Source organism: Kogia breviceps, chromosome X (assembly GCF_026419965.1).
Source record: "Kogia breviceps isolate mKogBre1 chromosome X, mKogBre1 haplotype 1, whole genome shotgun sequence".
NCBI lineage: Eukaryota > Metazoa > Chordata > Mammalia > Artiodactyla > Physeteridae > Kogia > Kogia breviceps.
This window is the reverse complement of record NC_081330.1, coordinates 41,975,693-41,994,120: the sequence shown is the minus strand read 5'-3', so window position 1 is coordinate 41,994,120 and position 18,428 is coordinate 41,975,693. Positions and strand designations below refer to the sequence as shown.

Sequence of the window (18,428 nt, the reverse complement as noted above, 5' to 3'; positions counted from 1 at the left end):
GCAAATAAAGTAAGTCCCATTGGAGAAATTTTAGACCCTATATGACTTATGGCTTTCTTCTCTCCTCAGGCAAAATCTCTGAGCCAGGGCTCTGGATCTGAGAGTGGGGACAATGGCACTCTTATCTTTGAATGACACTTCTACTTTAGGAGCTGGTGTCTCAATGTGGGTAGAAAGGAAACAGCAGCCTGATGTCCTCTCACCTTGCTTCTCATAGTGTGGAACCATGCCTTTCAAGCCAAACCAAGAATGACCAGGGCCCCAGTATTCTCAGCGGTTCCACACCCACAGGACAGCCTCCATTCTATCAGTGGGGGCTGGTTGGAAGGAAAAAGGCCCCACCTCTCAACTGCACTCACCTGGAGCTTAACCTCACAATCTCAGTAGTTGGGGCAGATTAAGAAATGCTGATATCCTTTTCTTTCCAGAAAGAAATCCCCATGGCTGCAAGCTGCAGGAACAGGAGTCCTGTGTTCTTGACTGACAGTTAGGAATGCAGTTTATGCCTCCTTGACCTGGGAGTGAGAGGGAGGGAGAGGCCTAGGTTCAAATACCACAGACTCATATTTCTTATGAAGTTTTTATAGATTTTCTTGAATAGATATTTTTCCACTTAATATATGCCCTTAAAACCATTTCTAGAGCCTTTAAATTATTTTGTTTGGTTTTTTAAATGAGTTTCACAGGAAAGCAGTTCCACAGAGCTCCTCACACTGTCACAGCAGAAATTGATCTCCTAGACATTGCTTCTTCCTGGAAGACTTTACTGGCAACTGGTTTAAGTCCTCTTACTCAGTGCTCCAATCTCCCCTTCAGTACTTACCACACTCTCCTGGTTTCCTCCCACTAAAACATGAGCTCCATAAGAATACAAAGGCTGTGTCTGTCTTATTGTCTTTTATATCTTCAGGGCCTTGCCTGAGACATAGTAGATGCTCAATAAATTGATTGAATGAAAAGTATATTTCTTATATTTTTATTAAGTGGAAACAACTATGTCAGGGGAATCAGAACTCCTAAATATGGTACTGAGATTGAGATGTGTAATGGGCAGGCAGTGCATAGCACAGAAAAGGTCTCAAACAATAGATGGATAAAATAAAGAATGAGATATAGATTTGGGGCTTATTAATTAATGAAACTGAGTAAGAACATGGACTTAGGAACTAGACTGTATGGGTTTGAATTCCTGCTCTACCACCTCCTATCTGTTGCATAGCTTTGCTGTCCTGTAATTCTCTTATTTGTAAAATAAGATAGGGGATAATATTAGCACCTACCTCATAGGATTTGGGGGAGGATAAAGTGCAATAATGAATATACATATACAACGATGCTCGACATAATCAGCATTTATATAAGTGCTGTTTTATTTCATTTTCATCACTATGTATGTTTAAGGAAACTAGGATAATTCTGCACATACTATTTCATAACCTGAATTTAAAAGAAAAATAATTAAAGATTTTTCCCTTCTACTTACAAAAAGGATACATTGCCCTTTGATATAATTTAGAAGATAGATGTAATCACCACCTGATGTCCAGCATTAGAAATGCTTTTTTTTTTTTTTTTTTTTTTTTTTTGCGGTACACGGGCCTCTCGCTGTTGTGGCCTCTCCCGTTGCGGAGCACAGGCTCCGGACGCGCAGGCTCAGCGGCGAACCCGGTCCCCTGCATCGGCAGGCGGACTCTCAACCACTGCGCCACCAGGGAAGCCCCTAGAAATGCATTTTTAATCTCAGAGATGAGGACAACTAAATGGGAGGGGATGAGGGAGGAGTGGGAGTGGGGAGTCACCAAGTCACCAGGTATAGGTCTCTATGTGTAAATTATGGCACAAGATACTGTCATGCTACAAATGCCTAAGTCTTCGATTTGTGGTGGGAAAAGTAGCCCTTGACTCAGGAGCTGGGGCAGGGGTGTAAAAAGAGAGGAGGAAGGGAGGATGGGGAGAAGTGTGTGTGTGTGTGTGTGTGTGTGTGTGTGTGAGAGAGAGAGAGAGAGAGAGAGAGGGTGTTAGTTTACTCTTTAATTAGAGATAGATAAACTCATCTGTACTAAAGACACATAAAATTATCAGTTTCACTAGTCTTTAAGTATAATTTTTTGCTTATTCTCATATCTACCTAATTTATTATAGAATATTTAGAAAATGTGGAAATTCATAAATTGGATTTGATTTTAGCCTATCAACCATCACAAGAGCCAAAAGCAATTATAAACAAAATGTTTGTGTATTTCCTTTGCTTTTATATAAAATATGTATAGACCTCCAAGGCAAATAGATAGATAGATAGATAGTATTAGCCAAGAAAGCATAGGTGGTTCTATTTCTAGTTTTGCCACTATCTTATTTGGTAACCTAGTCAAGCCTCTTAATTGTTCTACCTTGGTTTCCCCACTTAAAATAGGCTCTTGGACTAAAATAATTCTAAGGTCGTTCCAGTTTTGACAATACATGATCTGTGAAAGCTTGGGACTGCAAGTGAGATCATAAATCCTACCCTATAAATCCAAAATTAGGCAAAAGCACAGAAAACATGACTATAAAATCCAATGTTCTATAACCCTCCTAATCCATTCTTTTGGCCTCACAGTTTATTTTGATCTCCTATTTCCAATCCTTTCTGATAACTATGCACACCAGTACCCAATCAGTACACAGGTGGATAATTGTGGACAAATATACAAAATACAAAATATTTTTCTAGTAAAAATTAATTTCTTAGAAATCTTTAAGGTAGGAAAAGTATGAATGGAACTAAGCTGTGGGAATTCCATTTTAGGTCTTATTCAAAAATTATTTTGTACTTAACAGTTGTAATCAAGCAAGTGTCAAAAACATATTGACTGCCTTGTCTTGCTGAAAGGTAAGAAAAGGATTGTAAGAAGCACACACCAGTAATGTCTGTGATGGATTTTAAACATGGCTATAAATTATTTGGCACTCCTCCCATCAAGAGTTGAAGTCTATAGTCCCTCCCCTTAAATCTTGGAAGAGGACTTATGACTGTTTCAACCAATGGAGTACAGTAGAACTGATCTATGTGACTTCCAAGGCCAGGTCATAAAAGAGCATATAGCTTCCACCTTGTTTGCAGGGAACATTTGCTTTTAACGTCCTGAGATAGCCATGCAGGATGGGCTACTTGTGGGAGCTCTGGCTGACACTCCTACATAAGCCTGTCCTGCAGCCATTTCAGTCTCAGCTGTTTCAGGACCCAGCTGTTTGAGTCATCTACAGCCTTTCGAGTTACCCTCAGCCAAGCCATCATAGCTGAGGTCTCAGACATCTTAGAGCAGAGTAGCCTCCCACTGTGTACTTTCTGAACCTCTGATTCAGAGTCTGTGAACATAAATATCAGTTATAGTTTACACCAGTGAATTTTGGGATGGTTTGTTACTTACCAATAGATAACTGGAAGAGTCCTGTGTCATGCTGCAGGCAATAGCTATAGGCACACAATAGTATGAAGCCAATGTTTTATCAAGTCTTCCAAATAGAGTTAAGTGTGAGAAAAGGTGAGAAAATGAATGCAGAATTTTAAATTAGCAGCTCATTTGGGGAGAGGGGGCAGTTTTGCATAAACTTTTATATTTCTGATATCTCTTCAGGGAAAAAAAAGGAATATTTGGCAACACAGGGCCTGAATTGTCTCATGACAATAATTGGCAGAGGCTAATCTCATTTTGATAGACCACATGCTCCCTAGTTAACCAGATTCCTGCTGAGCCAGCTTCACTCAATATATGTCACCTGTGGCCATATGAATTGCAACCCCTGAACTAATAGGGCCTACTGGGTACTAGGATCTTGCTAGGTGATAAAACTGTATCAGTAATGGAACTTACATGAGACTAGCAACAGTAAGGCAAGGTAAACATTTATGCTAAGTTTCCTGATACTCTTCTAAGTTCATCCCAAAGTCCAGGGGAAAGTAAGAATGATGCTAGCCTAGGCCTGTAGCTAGAAGGGTCAAAGGAGTTCTCTTGGCCCATACATAGTGTAGCTCAATTAATCAGTTAGAGACTATACAGGACAGAACTTCTTTTTCACAAGAGTCCTAAACCACAGGAAAGAGTGGCCATGGGTCTCCAGTGTCTCAAGACAGCATCAGCAGTGTCTAAAATAAAATAACATCCCTCAGCTCTCTAATAGATAGTGAGGTCCTGAATATTTGTTGATTTCACACTCAGACGTCTTAGCCTTATAGCTTTGTTATTATTTAAGACTAGATCTCTTGAATGAAATACATTATCTTTCAAATGTTTCAAACTCTTACAGTAACACCCTTAAAATTTTATCAGGTCTGTTCTCAATTCTTCAAAGGTTTTGGCATCAAAGTTATAATGGCCACAGCATATAGGGAAGCTAGAGTAGGTATAATTTCCTAGATTTTTTTTTTTTTTTTTGACGTACGTGGGCCTCTCACTGTTGTGGCCTCTCCCGTTGCGGAGCACAGGCTCCAGACACGCAGGCTTAGCGGCCATGGCTCACCGGCCCAGCCGCTCTGCGGCATGTGGGATCTTCCTGGACCGGGGCACGAACCCATGTCCCCTGCATCGGCAGGCAGACTCTCAACCACTGCACCACCAGGGAAGCCCCATTTCCTAGATTTTTAATACTTAGTTTCAATTTGTTAATAGGTGCTTAAATGTAGTAAAAAAAAGGGAAGCAAAATAAGACTGCAGCAATGAAGCATCACGACGACACATAGAGAACCATTCTAGGCAGGAACAGAGATATCCACACCCACAGAGCCCACCATGCACCAGACTATCTTCTCCCAAGCCTAGCACTCACCCAGGAGAGTATAATGAGAGGAAAATAGGACAATAAATACAGTCCAACTGGGTGCATTTCCAGCCAAATACATGTGAGCTATCCTGTTCCCCAACTTTTCAGTCACTTTTGCTTATTAAAATAGGTTCAGTTAAACTGTTAAAGATTTGGCTCTATGTCTTTTTTAAAAATTTATTTTTTATCATAGTTGAATTACAATGTTCTGTTAATTACTGCTGTACAGCAAAGTGACTCAGTTATACATATATATATATACTTTCTTTTTCATATTCTTTTCCATTATGTTTTATCACAGGATATTGAATATAGTTCCTTGTGCTGTACAGCAGGATCTTGTTTATTTTTCTTTTTACTTTTTAGTTTCTAATTTCTTTTTTTTTAACATCTTTATTGGAGTATAATTGCTTTACAATGGTGTGTTAGTTTCTGCTTTATAACAAAGTGAATCAGTTATACATATACATATGTTCCCATATCTCTTCCCTCTTGCGTCTCTCTCCCTCCCACCCTCCCTATCCCACCCCTCTAGGTGGTCACAAAGCACTGAGCTGATCTCCCTGTGCCATGCGGCTTCTTCCCACTAGCTATCTACCATACCTTTGGTAGTGTATATATGTCCATGCCGCTCTCTCACTTTGTCACAGCTTACCCTTCCCCCTCCCCATATCCTCAAGTCCATGGTCTAGTAGGTCTGTGTCTTTATTCCCGTCTTACCCCTAGGTTCTTCATGACCTTTTCTTTTTCTTAGATTCCATATATATGTGTTAGCATGCAGTATTTGTTTTTCTCTTTCTGACTTACTTCACTCTGTATGACAGACTCTAGGTCCATCCACCTCAAGGACCGTGTTGTTTAACCTTTCTATATATAGCAGTTTTCTTCTTGGTTCTATGTATTTTAAAACACCAATATCACTTTTGATTCAGAGTCCTCCTCATACCTCTATGAGATTTACCTTTCTATCTAAAGTCTATCTATCTATCTATCTATCTATCTATCTATCTATCTGAGTCTATCTATCATTTAGATTCTAGATAGATAGTTTTATTGATTATAAGGTTTATAGACTGATTGATTACAAGTTCACATGGTTATGTAGACTGGGAAGTCCCATGGTATGCTGTCTACAAGCTGGAGAGCCAGCAAAGCCAATGGTATACTTCAAAGACCTGAGAGCTGGAGAGCTGACATGCAGGTGCCAGTCTGAATCAGAAGTCCTGAGAACCAGGAACACCAAGGGCAGGATATCAAAGTCCCAGCTCAAGCAATCAGGCAGAGAATGAATTCAATCTTCTTCTGCCTTTCTGTTCTATTCAGGTCCTCAATGGTATTAGATGATGCCAACTTACATTGGGGAGGGCCATCTGCTTTACTTGGTTCAACAATTTAAATGCTAAATTCTTCCAGAAACACCTTCACAGACACACCCAGAAATATTATTTAACCACATATGTGGGCATCCAATGGCCTAGTGAACATATAAAATTAACAATCACACCCTCCTTCCCTGTGTTTACTCAGATGACTTGAGAGTTTGAAGACGGATAAAAAGACAACTCTTTATGTGAATACCTAGGGTAAGATTGCTATTCCCACGTTATTAATCATCACTGAAGCTCAAGTCTGATTTCTAGAGAACCTGCTGATAAGGACTCACATCCAAGCAGCTTCCTTCCAAGTGTCTCCTTGGAAGACTGGGCCATATCTTGCATGTGACTCTTATAACCTTCACATGGCTTTCCTATGATTCATAAGTCTCTTTGCCCTACTCTGTATCAGTTACTGGTAAATCTGTATCTCAATAACTCCCCGCTCCCCAACTCTGGAACCTGTAGGCATGGTGGGATTTATATTTCATGCTTCTCCAGAATTGGGAACTTTGGTAGGAGGTCAATCTTAGCCCTTTCTCTACCTGGCCACACCACCACATCATCTCTCCAAAATGTTCTTTCCAGTCTCCTATAGCATCTGGGTAGCTCAAAATCCCAATGGTAATGCAGATATCCAGCAAAGGAATAAGTGAACCTTAACATTTTGTAGATATACCTAAATTTTATGTACAGTTCTTTTGGGATCCCACTCCCTTGGCTTTGGGGAAGGGAACCAATCAAGTGCCACCATCCACTATAATTACAGGAGATAAGGAGAGGAAATAGGTTCTTTTCACGAATACTGCACTTCCCCAAACATGAACCCAGTCTCCTCCTTCCCAGTATTACACTACTCTTCTATTATTTTAGGGTAAAAGCCATCAAACCAGTTCACCCTCTCTCTGTCCTTCAGGGCACAGGAGTGCCAAACTAAGACTCTTGTGTCCTTCTAACTTAGCCTTAGAAATTAAAAAATTCTGTTCTCAATAGGTTGTTATCTTCAACTCCTCAGAAAACACCAAGGACAAGAAAAGATCTCAATCAATACCTCACAGCATTTTAGTGAAGATAACATCATTTCCAGGAAAATTTTCACCTCTCTTTAAAAGAGCACTTCATTACAACTAATCTCCTATGTAGCATAACATCTAATCTGGAAAAACATACAGATGCATGTTTTCCATCCAAGAAAATTTGGTGGTTTCAAGCAAAAGACTTATCCAAGATGGGTCAAAAATATAATAGCAAAATATTTAGCCACTGAGAGAACTAAAAATCCACTTTTTTTTTTTTTTTTTTTTTTGTGGTGAGCGGGCCTCTCACTGTTGTGGCCTCTCCCGTCGCGGAGCACAGGCTCCGGACGCACAGGCCCAGCGGCCATGGCTCACGGGCCCAGCCGCTCCGCGGCATGTGGGATCTTCCCGGACCGGGGCATGAACCCGTGTCCCCTGCATCGGTGGGCAGACTCGCAACCACCGCACCACCAGGGAAGCCCTAAAAATCCACTTTTTAAACTTTGTATTCAATGGTTATGTCATAGTGGTTTGTCTACTTCCAGCGGATTCTTTCTAGGTAATTCCTAATTTTCATGAAAGCTTTTCCATATTGCTCTAAATACAGTCCTCTGAATGAAAAGCAATTTATTAGCCTTAGTAGTGGATGTATCAGTCAACAAATATTCACCAATCACCTACTTGGTACAAGGCATTCTATAAGTCACTGACTTTGCAAAGTAGAAGACAGCAGATGTGTTTTGGGCTCTCACAGATTTTAAAGACAAGTGGATCTAGCTAAGGACAGACCTATGCTTTGCATACTCTTCAAATCTTGTTACAAACCGTCTAATAATGTAAAAAAAAGTAATGAATCAACTTTCATTGATGGTTCTTTAGGGTCTGTGGTACATACTTGAAATATGTGATTTATTTCTTCTAACAACCCCTGTTTCACAGAGGAAGCACAGAGACCTTGATAAGTAACTGACCCAAAGTCATACATCAAGTAAGTAGCAGAAACACGATTTAAACCCAGACATGTCTGATACTACAGCTCATGCCTCTAATCAGCATCCTTCCAGTGGATATCATTAATAGAGTTATCTATACGAAGAGTTGCTAACAGTGAGACAGAATCCGGGAATCACTAGCATTCCTTTAAAAGACAATTATTTTGTAATTTGAGCTTTCGGAGCTATATGTCAATATTTTTTAATATCTCATATATATAATTTTATATATTTCAAACTACATATGCAGTAGGCATATACTCTTTCTTTATTCAATGTCCCAGCTAGTTTAGCAGGGTAGGAGATTACATAGTAGTTTGGAGCCAAAACTAGAGGCAGTAAGAATTTGCCTGGCCTGTCTTGACTCAGTACATATAACTCTTTCAGTTCCTTTAACACAACCAACACTTTTTAATTTTTTAAAATAATAATGCCACTTTCCTAAAGACATCTCTATTTTCTAACCGTGATAAAAAAGAAAGTTTTCAGTTATCTCAAGTTGAAAAAAGGAACAGTTACACTCAAGATGAGTTTCAAGTTTAATTGCTTCTCATACTTAATGCTTATTTCTAATATTTTTGGAAACATTCACATTAAAAAGCAAATGTCTTTGGAACTTTTACCTATTTTATACTTAACTTCTGAGATCATTCTAACGAGATATGTGTAGGAGTGGTTTGGAAGGTTTGGAAAGGAAAGCAGAAAATAAAAAGGCTCCTTTTCTCCAAAGACTGTGGTATCAAGAACATCACATTACATTTACATAAAATGGCCAAGGTCTGACAACTGGAATTCTACCTGAAGATTTACTTTACAGATCATTTTGAAAATACCAACTGTATTCAGGAAGATGCTTGTATTTTTTCAAAACAAAATTTCAAAATAAAATAAAATGTTTCAAAAGTGTTGTTGATGTGTGGAGCCCAGAGAAAATATTTTCTGGGTGGTATAGGTGAATGTAATCAAACAATGAGGCTTTTTCATCCCGCAAGATGAAGCATTTCTTTAAAAAATGAAACCTCATAATTTTTAATTTTTTGATGGCGCGCTTATTTTCTTAAAAAGGAAATAAAGAGAAATTATTAGGAAGGATATATATTATACAGCCCACTTCTCCTCGTCTCTCTGACAAGTCCCTTGCTCCCTCCTCATCCCAGCCCTCAATCTAAATTTCCTAGAAGGGTATGAATTCAGGGGACATGGTGGGCAATGGTGGCTGTGCACATGCAGCCTGTGTGTGGCAAGGGAGTGGGGGCAGGAGGCCCCGCGGTTAGCGAGAGCAGAGAGCAGGAAAAGCCAACGCCAAAGCCTGGGGTGGGAGTGGGAGAGGTGGAGGGTGTTGCAGACCCTCCCTGGTAACCAGAGAAGGGCAAACTCCAACCGCAGGGAGGTGATGCCACTTGTGGGCTCTCAGATTGGAGAGGAGCAAGATGAGTGACAGAGCGATGCGCGCTGTGGCTCTGCGCACAAACAGGCGGAGGGGGCTGTCTGTGTGTGTGCGCTAGGCTGGAGGGGGGCGCTCCTGCTGCACCGGCCGCAGGGGTTGGGGGAGAGCTCGGCGGTGACGCGAAGCCCTCACGTGACCGCGAGCTGCAGAGCGACGCAGCCTTTGGTGCAGTCGTCACTCGTGTCTGGGTACCAGCTCCCCGCTGCCCTGCGCACGGCGGGCTGGCATCGGGCCCAGGGGAAGTGGAGCAGGTAAGGGCCCCGGGGCCCGCGCGCTAACGCCAGGGCTGCAGCGGCCAGCCAACCCCAGAGGCCGGCGCAGGGGTTCAGCGCGGCGGGTCCTGGCGGGCTCTCTCCACGCCTCGGCTTTCTTGGGAACAGAAATGGGGGCCCCCTTGGGTGGGGGTGCAGGGACGGCAGGGTTCCAGGGAGGGCAGCAGAGCAACTAAGAGCGATGGGAAATCATTCCTGAGTTCCTGCAGGGCAATGGTGAACCCGGGAGGGGGGCGGGGATGGGAGCGGCTGAGGGTGGGGGCGGAGGACGCGGGGAGGGACGGGTTGGCGGGGGCGTGGGGCCGGGAAGGGGCCGAGCGCCCGGCTGCAGCAGCCCCCTGCTCCCACCCCGCCCCTTTGCAGGTCTGCGGGACTAGGCGTCGCGGCGGCGCACTCGTGGCGAGAATCAGGAGGAGCAGGAGACAGCGAGGATAGGCCCAGGTCGGTGCGGGGGGTGCTGGTGCAAAGCTAGTCTGAGACCCCTTCCTAATTCCCCCAGGCCCTATCCCCCGTCCTCCATTTTGGTGCCTGGTGCGCTCTGGGAAAGAATCCTGGGAAAAGAAAAATGGTGGGCTTTGGGTTTGGGGGAGGGAGAGAAAAGGAGAGAGCTGGGGAAGGGGCTCAAATTGGAGGCTCCCTAGAAGGCGCACGAGGCTCCTGAGGTGGAAAAAAATAAATTTTAAAAGTCTTTGATATCAGGGCTCTGAATCCTGCTGGTTACTGCACCAAGCATTCAGTCTCTCTCCTTGCCTTTGTCTTACTTGTTCAAAGAAAAATAACCAGGGAAAAATATCTCATCATGGCAAATATCCACCAGGAAAACGAAGAAATGGAGCAGCCCGTGCAGAATGGAGAGGAAGACCACCCTTTGGGAGGGGGCGAAGGCCACCAACCAGCAGGAAATAATAGACGGGGACAGGCACGCCGACTTGCCCCTAATTTCCGATGGGCCATACCCAATAGGCAGGTCAACGATGGGATGGGTGGAGATGGAGATGATATGGAAATGTTCATGGAGGAGATGAGAGAAATCAGGAGAAAACTTAGGGAGCTGCAATTGAGGAATTGTCTGCGTATCCTTATGGGGGAGCTCTCTAATCACCATGACCATCATGATGAATTTTGCCTTATGCCTTGACTCCTGCCATTTTCCATGAGATTAATACTGTGATTCCCACTGTTGTTCTCCTTTGCGTTTTCCTGATATGCCTTTACTGATCCGTTTGCTGTGAACCTTATGTAATTTCCATGTGTCACGTGGGTTCTTGTGTTACCAGCATCTAATTGGAGATTGCCTTGTCACGCAATCTAAGTTTCTGTCAACAGTAGAGTTTCACCCATTTGCATGGAAAAATGTAAAGTTAATAAAGCAATTAAAAATCAATCTATACATTTATTATTGTCTCATTTATATATATATATATGTATATATATATAATATGAACCCTCCAAAAATCTGAAATCAAATATCCCAGGATGTTAATTGGATCACATTTCTCTATGGTTGGATAATATGTGACTTTTTCCCCTTTATCTGGAGTTTTAGAAGCAATGAAAACGGTGTTTCAGTGAGTTTGAATGTACAAAATAATTACTGGTTCAGCAAACTTAAAAGTGAACTTTAAGCATCTTCCAGTCTTAACTGGAAGTAAACCCCCTCTTTATTACCGATACATTCCTGTAAAGAGTCAGTCTTCTGTGAAATGGGGAATAATGCTTGCCTTACAGGGCTGCTGAGTGGAATATATGAGGTGTGGAACTATGTTGGGCTGCCTCCTAGGCAACTCCCCAGCATTTAGCAGGACCCTGGCCCTCATCAGATACTTGGGAAGTACTAAAGGGAGTTTTCACCCAGGCTCACTAGTCCAGAGAGCAAAATAGGTGGGTTCCACCCTGTCATTCTGATCATATTTGCAGTACCCCTACTCACCTGATTATTGCTGTATTAGTTGGGTATACTTTCCCTTTTGCTGGCTCCTGTTTCTGTTCCTGTTGCTGGTGTGCTAGAGTCCACAAGGTAACAAAACCCCACTGATCTCTCTGCAGTCCCTGGTGAGATAAATCCCCCCTTTGACCTCTATAAAAGTGTGAAGAAGGCTTTTATCCTCACTTTGGAGTTATAGTCCCGAGAGTACCATTCCCATGGTTCTTGTTCTTATGTTGGTTCTGTCAAAACAGCCCTTTTGGTTTTATTTTTATGCTCCTCCTTTTGAAAACTCAGACATGAATGCACTGGGGCCCAGCTCAGGAGACACATCTGGATGCCCAGAATTGTACTACCTCAAACCTCCAAAACACAGTCTGAAAGCTTTGTTTTGCCTGTGTTTCTACCCTATGTGGGGGATTTTTCTCAGAAAAGAGTCTGGGTAGGCCTGCCCAACCAGTTTAACAGACCCACAAGCCATGTAAATTATGTTAGAGGAACACATTTTAAAGCTGAAATGCACTCCTTTCCCATTTCTATCCCTTCCATACATGAAACATGAAACTGCTTTGTAAGTTCTAAAAACTGTTTTGAATGTCTGGCTTTATCATTTTTATGTGATTGTGTGCCCCTATGAAGACAATGATTTTTTCTTAATAATCCTGGAGCTCAGTTTCTAGTGTATTGTCTAACATAGTAGATATTTAATTATTAAGTATTTTAATTGATTAACTATAATGGACTTCAGAACCAAACTCAATACTGTTCCTGACTGTTCTTAATTAAGTGGCCTAAGCAAGTAACTATTTACCTGTAAAGTATTACTCTTAATTTCCAAAGGAACATAGCAAGGAAGGTCTCTAACCCAAGATCTGCAATCTTGTTTTGAAAACCTTGTATGTGCCAGTGTTTATGCAGACCCCTTACTTCCATTATAATCACCTGAGGGAAATGTTAAAAACGCTGACACGCGGGTGCCCTTTCCACTCCCACCTCCCATTGTCACCCTGAATCACCTGATCAGTAACTACTGTTCTGAAAATTCCTCAGGTGATCCTAATGCATCTCAGTTTTGCCAGCATAGGCATGGAGAAACACTGACAATGATTACACCGTTTTATAAACCTTGTGATCTAAATTACCTTACTTATTTCACAAGGAATATACCTTTCCAAATTTTAATATTTCTAAAATTAGATTGCATTCAACAATCAATATCTGTCTATATTTAAACCAGTACCTTATTTTTATACATTCTTTTTAAATATTCTTTTCCATTACGGTTTTTCACAGGATATTTAATGTAGTTCCCTGTGCTATACAGTACGACCTTGTTGTTAAACCAGTACTGTTTTTTAATCTTTCCAAATATCCTGTTAAATTAATGCATTATTATGAATCTATTATTAATAATAAATGAATAATTATATAATTATTAAATAAATTAGGCATTATCTTTTCTATGCAAGCCTGTGCCCTTTTACAACAATGATTTTGTCTTAATCACCCTGGAGCTCAATTTCCAGCACAGTGTCTGATGTAGTAGATATTTAATAATATAATAATGCATTTAATTTTTATTATTAAAGATTTTAGCAATTATAGTTTATGTAAAATAACATATAACAAAAATTAACATTGAGTCTTTGTGAGTTGTTTATTTCTTTACACTGGCATGTTTAAAAGTTCCTATGAGGAACATTTCTAAATGAAATTCTTTTTATAATTATTTGTGTAATACAAGGTCATTAGACATTTGGATTATGCAGAAAATATAAGGAAAAATATAAACAAAACCATAATCCAATCATCCAAAGAAAGTACTTGTAAAATTTTCTGTCATCATCCTATATTTAGTCATGATTAAACAAGGCTCAGAGCCTCTTAAGAGGAATACTGCCTCTTTCAAAGCCCCTGCCAAGGAGACATGTTTAACTTGCTATGTTTATTTTTTATGTCTCCTCTCTTCTCCTTAAAGCTAATTGGATCACATTTGACCAACTTTCAAAACTGTGAAAATAACAGTCATGTTTCAGCAGGTCCACTCTCAGTTGGCAACTTTGGGAATATTAAGTGAATACATTTACTTAATAGAACGGAACTATTTATATATGAAAACTAAAAGTTGTCCTGAGAGTAGAAAAAGGACTGGATTACTTGAATGAAATGGACAAAATCCTATGTCTATTCACTGTCTTCTTCCCTGATATCACATATTTCATGTAATAAACATGCTGATTTTGTTTAGAAAGATCCCATTTTAAATTTTCAAGCATATGGCATGTAATGTCGTTGCTATCTTGTGCACCCAGACGAAGTGCTTTCTGAGTAATATAAACATGCATAACCAAATAAATAAGGCATCCCTATGAATTTTAAAATCTTAACATTTATTTGTATATTTAATTTTCCCCAAAACATTGTTTTAAAAGTTACAATTAGCCTGTTTAGAAATTTATTCTTTCACTTGTAACTGATGGAAAATATTTTCCATTTAGTAAAAATAAACTGGTGAATTTCATATGAAGACAGAAATCTTCAGATGTATGCCAATTTAAAAAAATCATTTTCCCACAAATGGAAAGAGCTTTATTGTGTTTCTGACTATAAAATATGCATCCTAAAGTGGTTTTATTGTTGCTTTGGAACAGAGAGAAAATGTATTAAGAAAAATTTTAAATATTACTTGCAACACCCTGTTTACTGAGATCACATGTGCATAGATGAGTTTTAAGTTTTATCTATTTTTCCTAAATCAACAAGTATTACTTAATCTCTAATTATATTAAAGTTTGATTTTTGAAAGAGGAAGCAGGAATTCCCTGACAGTCCAGTGGTTAGGACTTCGCACTTCCACTGCAGAGGGCCCAGTTTCTATCCCTGGTCAGGAACTAAGATCCTGCATGCTACACAGCCAAAAAAAAAAAAAGGAAGCAAACTAAATGTGTCAATCAAAGACGGTGAAGAACTTGATGAAAAAGCAACAACAAACGAGAATAATGAATTTCAAATTACTTCTGAATCATTTAGCTAGTAATATAAATGGTGGTTGTTACCATGACAGTGCCTCAGTTATTTCACTCTGTTCATTGGTAAAATGGAGATAATTTCCAGAGCTGCCTAGAGAACTAAAATAGGTAAAGAGGGTGTGAGCTATGTTTACCTACTTCTTATGTTCATCTGCACTTGCAGGACCCAAATCCCTCAGATTCCCCTCAGTTGTTGGAAGTAGCATCCAAACTGTGTCAGAAGCCCACTCCATTCCTGTGCCGTGGTGAGCCACCTCCACCCTCCATCATTACAGATTTCTCTAAACACGTCAGTGTCCCAGTTTGTCTCCTATAGAGGTGTGCATTTTTATCCTCTACCTGACTTAGAATTGTACTAGCTTAGGTGAGTACTATCTTAATGATGCTTGGACCGTGGTATGTATATTTTTAGCAAAAAGATCTTTTTCTCAGCATGTGTATATGATTTTTTGTGTGTGCAGCCAGGTCTCTCTTCTCCATAACATTCAGATATTAGGGGCTGAGTCTTTTATCCACTCTGACAATCACTGTCATGTCATTAGAGAGCTTAGACCATTTCCATTTAAAATGATTATCAGTATGGTTGTCCCACAACTCAGTAATGGTTGTTCATTTTTTAAATTGAAGTACAGTTGAATTACAATATTATATTAGTTTCAGGTATACAGAATAGTGACTCAGTATTTTTACAGATTATACTCCATTCAAAGTTATTATAAGATAATGAATATAATTCCCTGTGCTATAAAATAGGGGTATGGGATTAAGAGATCTGTTCATTTATTTGTCTATTTTCTCTCTGTATTTCATTTTGAATTGTTTCAATTGCTGTGTCTTCAGGTTCACTAATCTTCTGCAACATCTAATCTGCCATTAACCCCATCTAACATATTTCTCATTTCAGACATTGTAGTTTTTATTTCTAGATGTTCAATTTGGGTCATTTTTATATTTTTTGTATTCCATGTCTCCACTAAGTACCTTCAGTCTTTTCTCCAGCTTCTTGAACACTATTACTTATTAAAAACAGCAAGAAATACTTTACTCAAGACTATTGCAATAAGGATCAAAACTATTGCAATAAAGGAGAGAAATTGAACTCAACACCAGATACAATAGGGACAGCCAGGGATTTATGGCCAATGGGAAGGGTGAGGGAGAGGATGGAAAATTATGAAGAGGAACTTGGTTATGTATCAAGCTTGATTAGATATCAAGGTTGGGGGAATTCTTGATAAATTGTCTAACCAGAATTTCTTGCTAAAACTGGGCTTACCAGGCCAAGGCCAGAACCAAGGACAAGACCTCATTGAAAAGAAGGCCAGAGGAGCCTGAGTAAAGTTTTGGTCTAGGAGGGAGTCCTTGTCTGTATGTATCAGTGATTTTTGGAAGCATTCCCCAAAGACTACGTGCTTCAGAATCTTCTGTCTCTCTTGCTAATAATGTAGACTTTGGCACCTCTCGCCAGATTTCATGAATCAAACACACTTCCAACTGGGCCCCAAAACATACATTATTATCATCATGTTCCCCTGAGAGGTTCTAATGCACATTAACACCTGAGAACCACTGGTAGCATAGTGGAAACACAATTACATTGAATACAAACATGCCTAGAAATAGGCTACAAGGAAATACATGAAAATGCCAGAGATCCTAGCAACGCATATATCATATGACCTAAATTGTCTTACTCTATGTTAACATGAATTTTTAAAAAATCTTCAACATTTCTCACACTGGGATACGTCATAAAATATATGTGCAGATTTTATGTGATGGGTTTTGTTTTTTTCTCAAAAAAGTGTTTCTGAATCAATGGTGTATGTTACAGGTACTCTAATAAAAAAAAAACCTAAGGTATATAATTATATATGGGAATGTGCATATAAAAGTAGAAAAAGGCATAAAGGAATTCACAACTAATGACATTTAGGAATGATGTGTGATAAAAGGTAATTTTTCTGCTGTTATTTACTTCAATGTCTGGTTTTTAGATTTTTATTTTTTGTACAGTTATAATATTATTGCTATTAAAACAATTCTGAATATATATATGTCATCATGTTAATTTGGACTATGCAGAAAAATGGTAATAATAACAATATTCATAACATACTTTTAGCATGCACCATATTAGAGACAGTGTTCTCAGCTATTTACAGGTACTAAATCCATTCCTCAGAAGAAATCTGTGAGGGCTATTCTATCAATATACCCATTTTACGTAGGAGAAAATTGAGGCACATAGAGATAAAGCAAATTACCTGTAGTTGTATGGATAGTAAGTTTTAAAACCAGGAGATAGCCCAAACTACTGGGTCCAGAATCAGTGCTCTCAGCCTCTCAATAAAACAGATACCTAATCCATTAAAGCAATGATTGGAACAGCCACCTATTTTCTTAAATATAATTTTTAAATGGCTGTTTTTTAGATATCTTAGTAGTGGCAAATTCCAATCCGATTGTTTCCTCTAAAGGGAGACGGGTTTCCCCTCACATTGAATAAAATTAGGCATAGTAGAGATAATCAGGCCATCGATGTTGGGGGGGAAAAAGCAAAAGGAAAAAAAATGGAGTCCCTAATACTGAGGACTTGAGAGGTAATCTTGTTAAGTCCAAGGAGTTAAGGAACACCCGGAGACAGCCACCTATCTTCTTAAATACAATTTTAAAATGTTGTTGCTTTGAAACATATTTTAGTAGCAGCAAATCCGAATCCCACTGTTTCTTCTAAGAGGAATTGTATTTTCTCTCACATTGAATAAAACTGGGCATAGTAGAGATAATCAGGCAATCGATGTTGGGAAGCAAAAAGGAAAAAAAAAATGGGAGTCTCTGACTGGAGAGGTAATCATGTTAAGTCCAACTTGTGAAGACGATGAAATTAGGGGAGAGCAGAAACTATGAAGAAGTAGAAGCAAGGGCACAGAGAAAAGCTTTCCAGGAGAAAATTAAGTCACCTGTCAGCAATGGGTGAAGATAGGCATTTGTTGTATGAATGCATATTTTGTGGGAAAGAACGTGCCAAGTAGACTTTGTCAATCTCTTTGATTCATATACATTTTCAAAACTGAATAGGTACTGTGGGGTAGATAATATATCCTAACTTGTTTTTAAAAATAATGACAGATTTAGTTTTCTCTTTTAGCAAAACTTGGATGTCTATTGAAGAAACTTTAAAAGTAAAGGGTCACCTTTGTGACCAGAGTCAGCATTGCAGCTTGAACATCACTGAGCTGGAAGCCTGAGACAGAGAAACAGTGTTAATCTTGATTAATGGTGGAACAAATTTTGGACCTGTTGAGACTGAGGTAAGTTTGGGACATTCAGGAGGGAAGTTCCATTAAAGAATTGAATGAAAGTCTGTAGGGCCAAAGAGTAGTTTGGGCTAGACATGTGGAATTGTAGTGACAACTGCAGAAGTGAATGGGATCAGCCAAGGGGAGCATGGAGACCGAGAAGAGAGAGGACTTGCAATATTCAGGGAAACAATACAGCTCAGGCTCTAAGAGTCCGGGTGTTGGAACTTGTCACTTCTAATTGGGTCTAAATCTCCACTCGGCCTCTCAGTA

The 18,428-nt window shown here is 39.7% G+C and overlaps 1 protein-coding gene and 1 long non-coding RNA gene across 3 annotated transcripts in view; both read left to right on the top strand.

Annotated features, from left to right (window-relative positions):
- The first annotated feature begins 9,705 nt into the window (after positions 1-9,705).
- BEX3 (brain expressed X-linked 3) lies at positions 9,706-11,284 on the top strand. Of its 2 annotated transcripts, XM_059050528.2 has the most exons (3): positions 9,706-9,879; positions 10,264-10,341; positions 10,672-11,284. In XM_059050528.2, exon 3 carries the CDS (start codon positions 10,700-10,702, stop codon positions 11,036-11,038), a length of 339 nt encoding a protein of 112 aa, XP_058906511.1. In that variant the 5' UTR covers positions 9,706-9,879; positions 10,264-10,341; positions 10,672-10,699; the 3' UTR covers positions 11,039-11,284. The 2 variants fall into 2 exon arrangements, with proteins under 2 accessions (XP_058906511.1, XP_058906512.1); XM_059050529.2 differs by lacking the exon at positions 9,706-9,879 and having other exon boundaries at positions 10,718-11,284.
- Positions 11,285-14,931: 3,647 nt separating this feature from the next.
- Positions 14,932-18,428, top strand: part of LOC131748069 (uncharacterized) — a 75,428-nt gene continuing 71,931 nt past the window's right edge. The window contains exons 1-2 of the long non-coding RNA XR_010838713.1: positions 14,932-15,217; positions 18,005-18,167. This is a non-coding gene — a long non-coding RNA (uncharacterized lncRNA). The remainder of the gene's footprint in view (positions 15,218-18,004; positions 18,168-18,428) is intronic.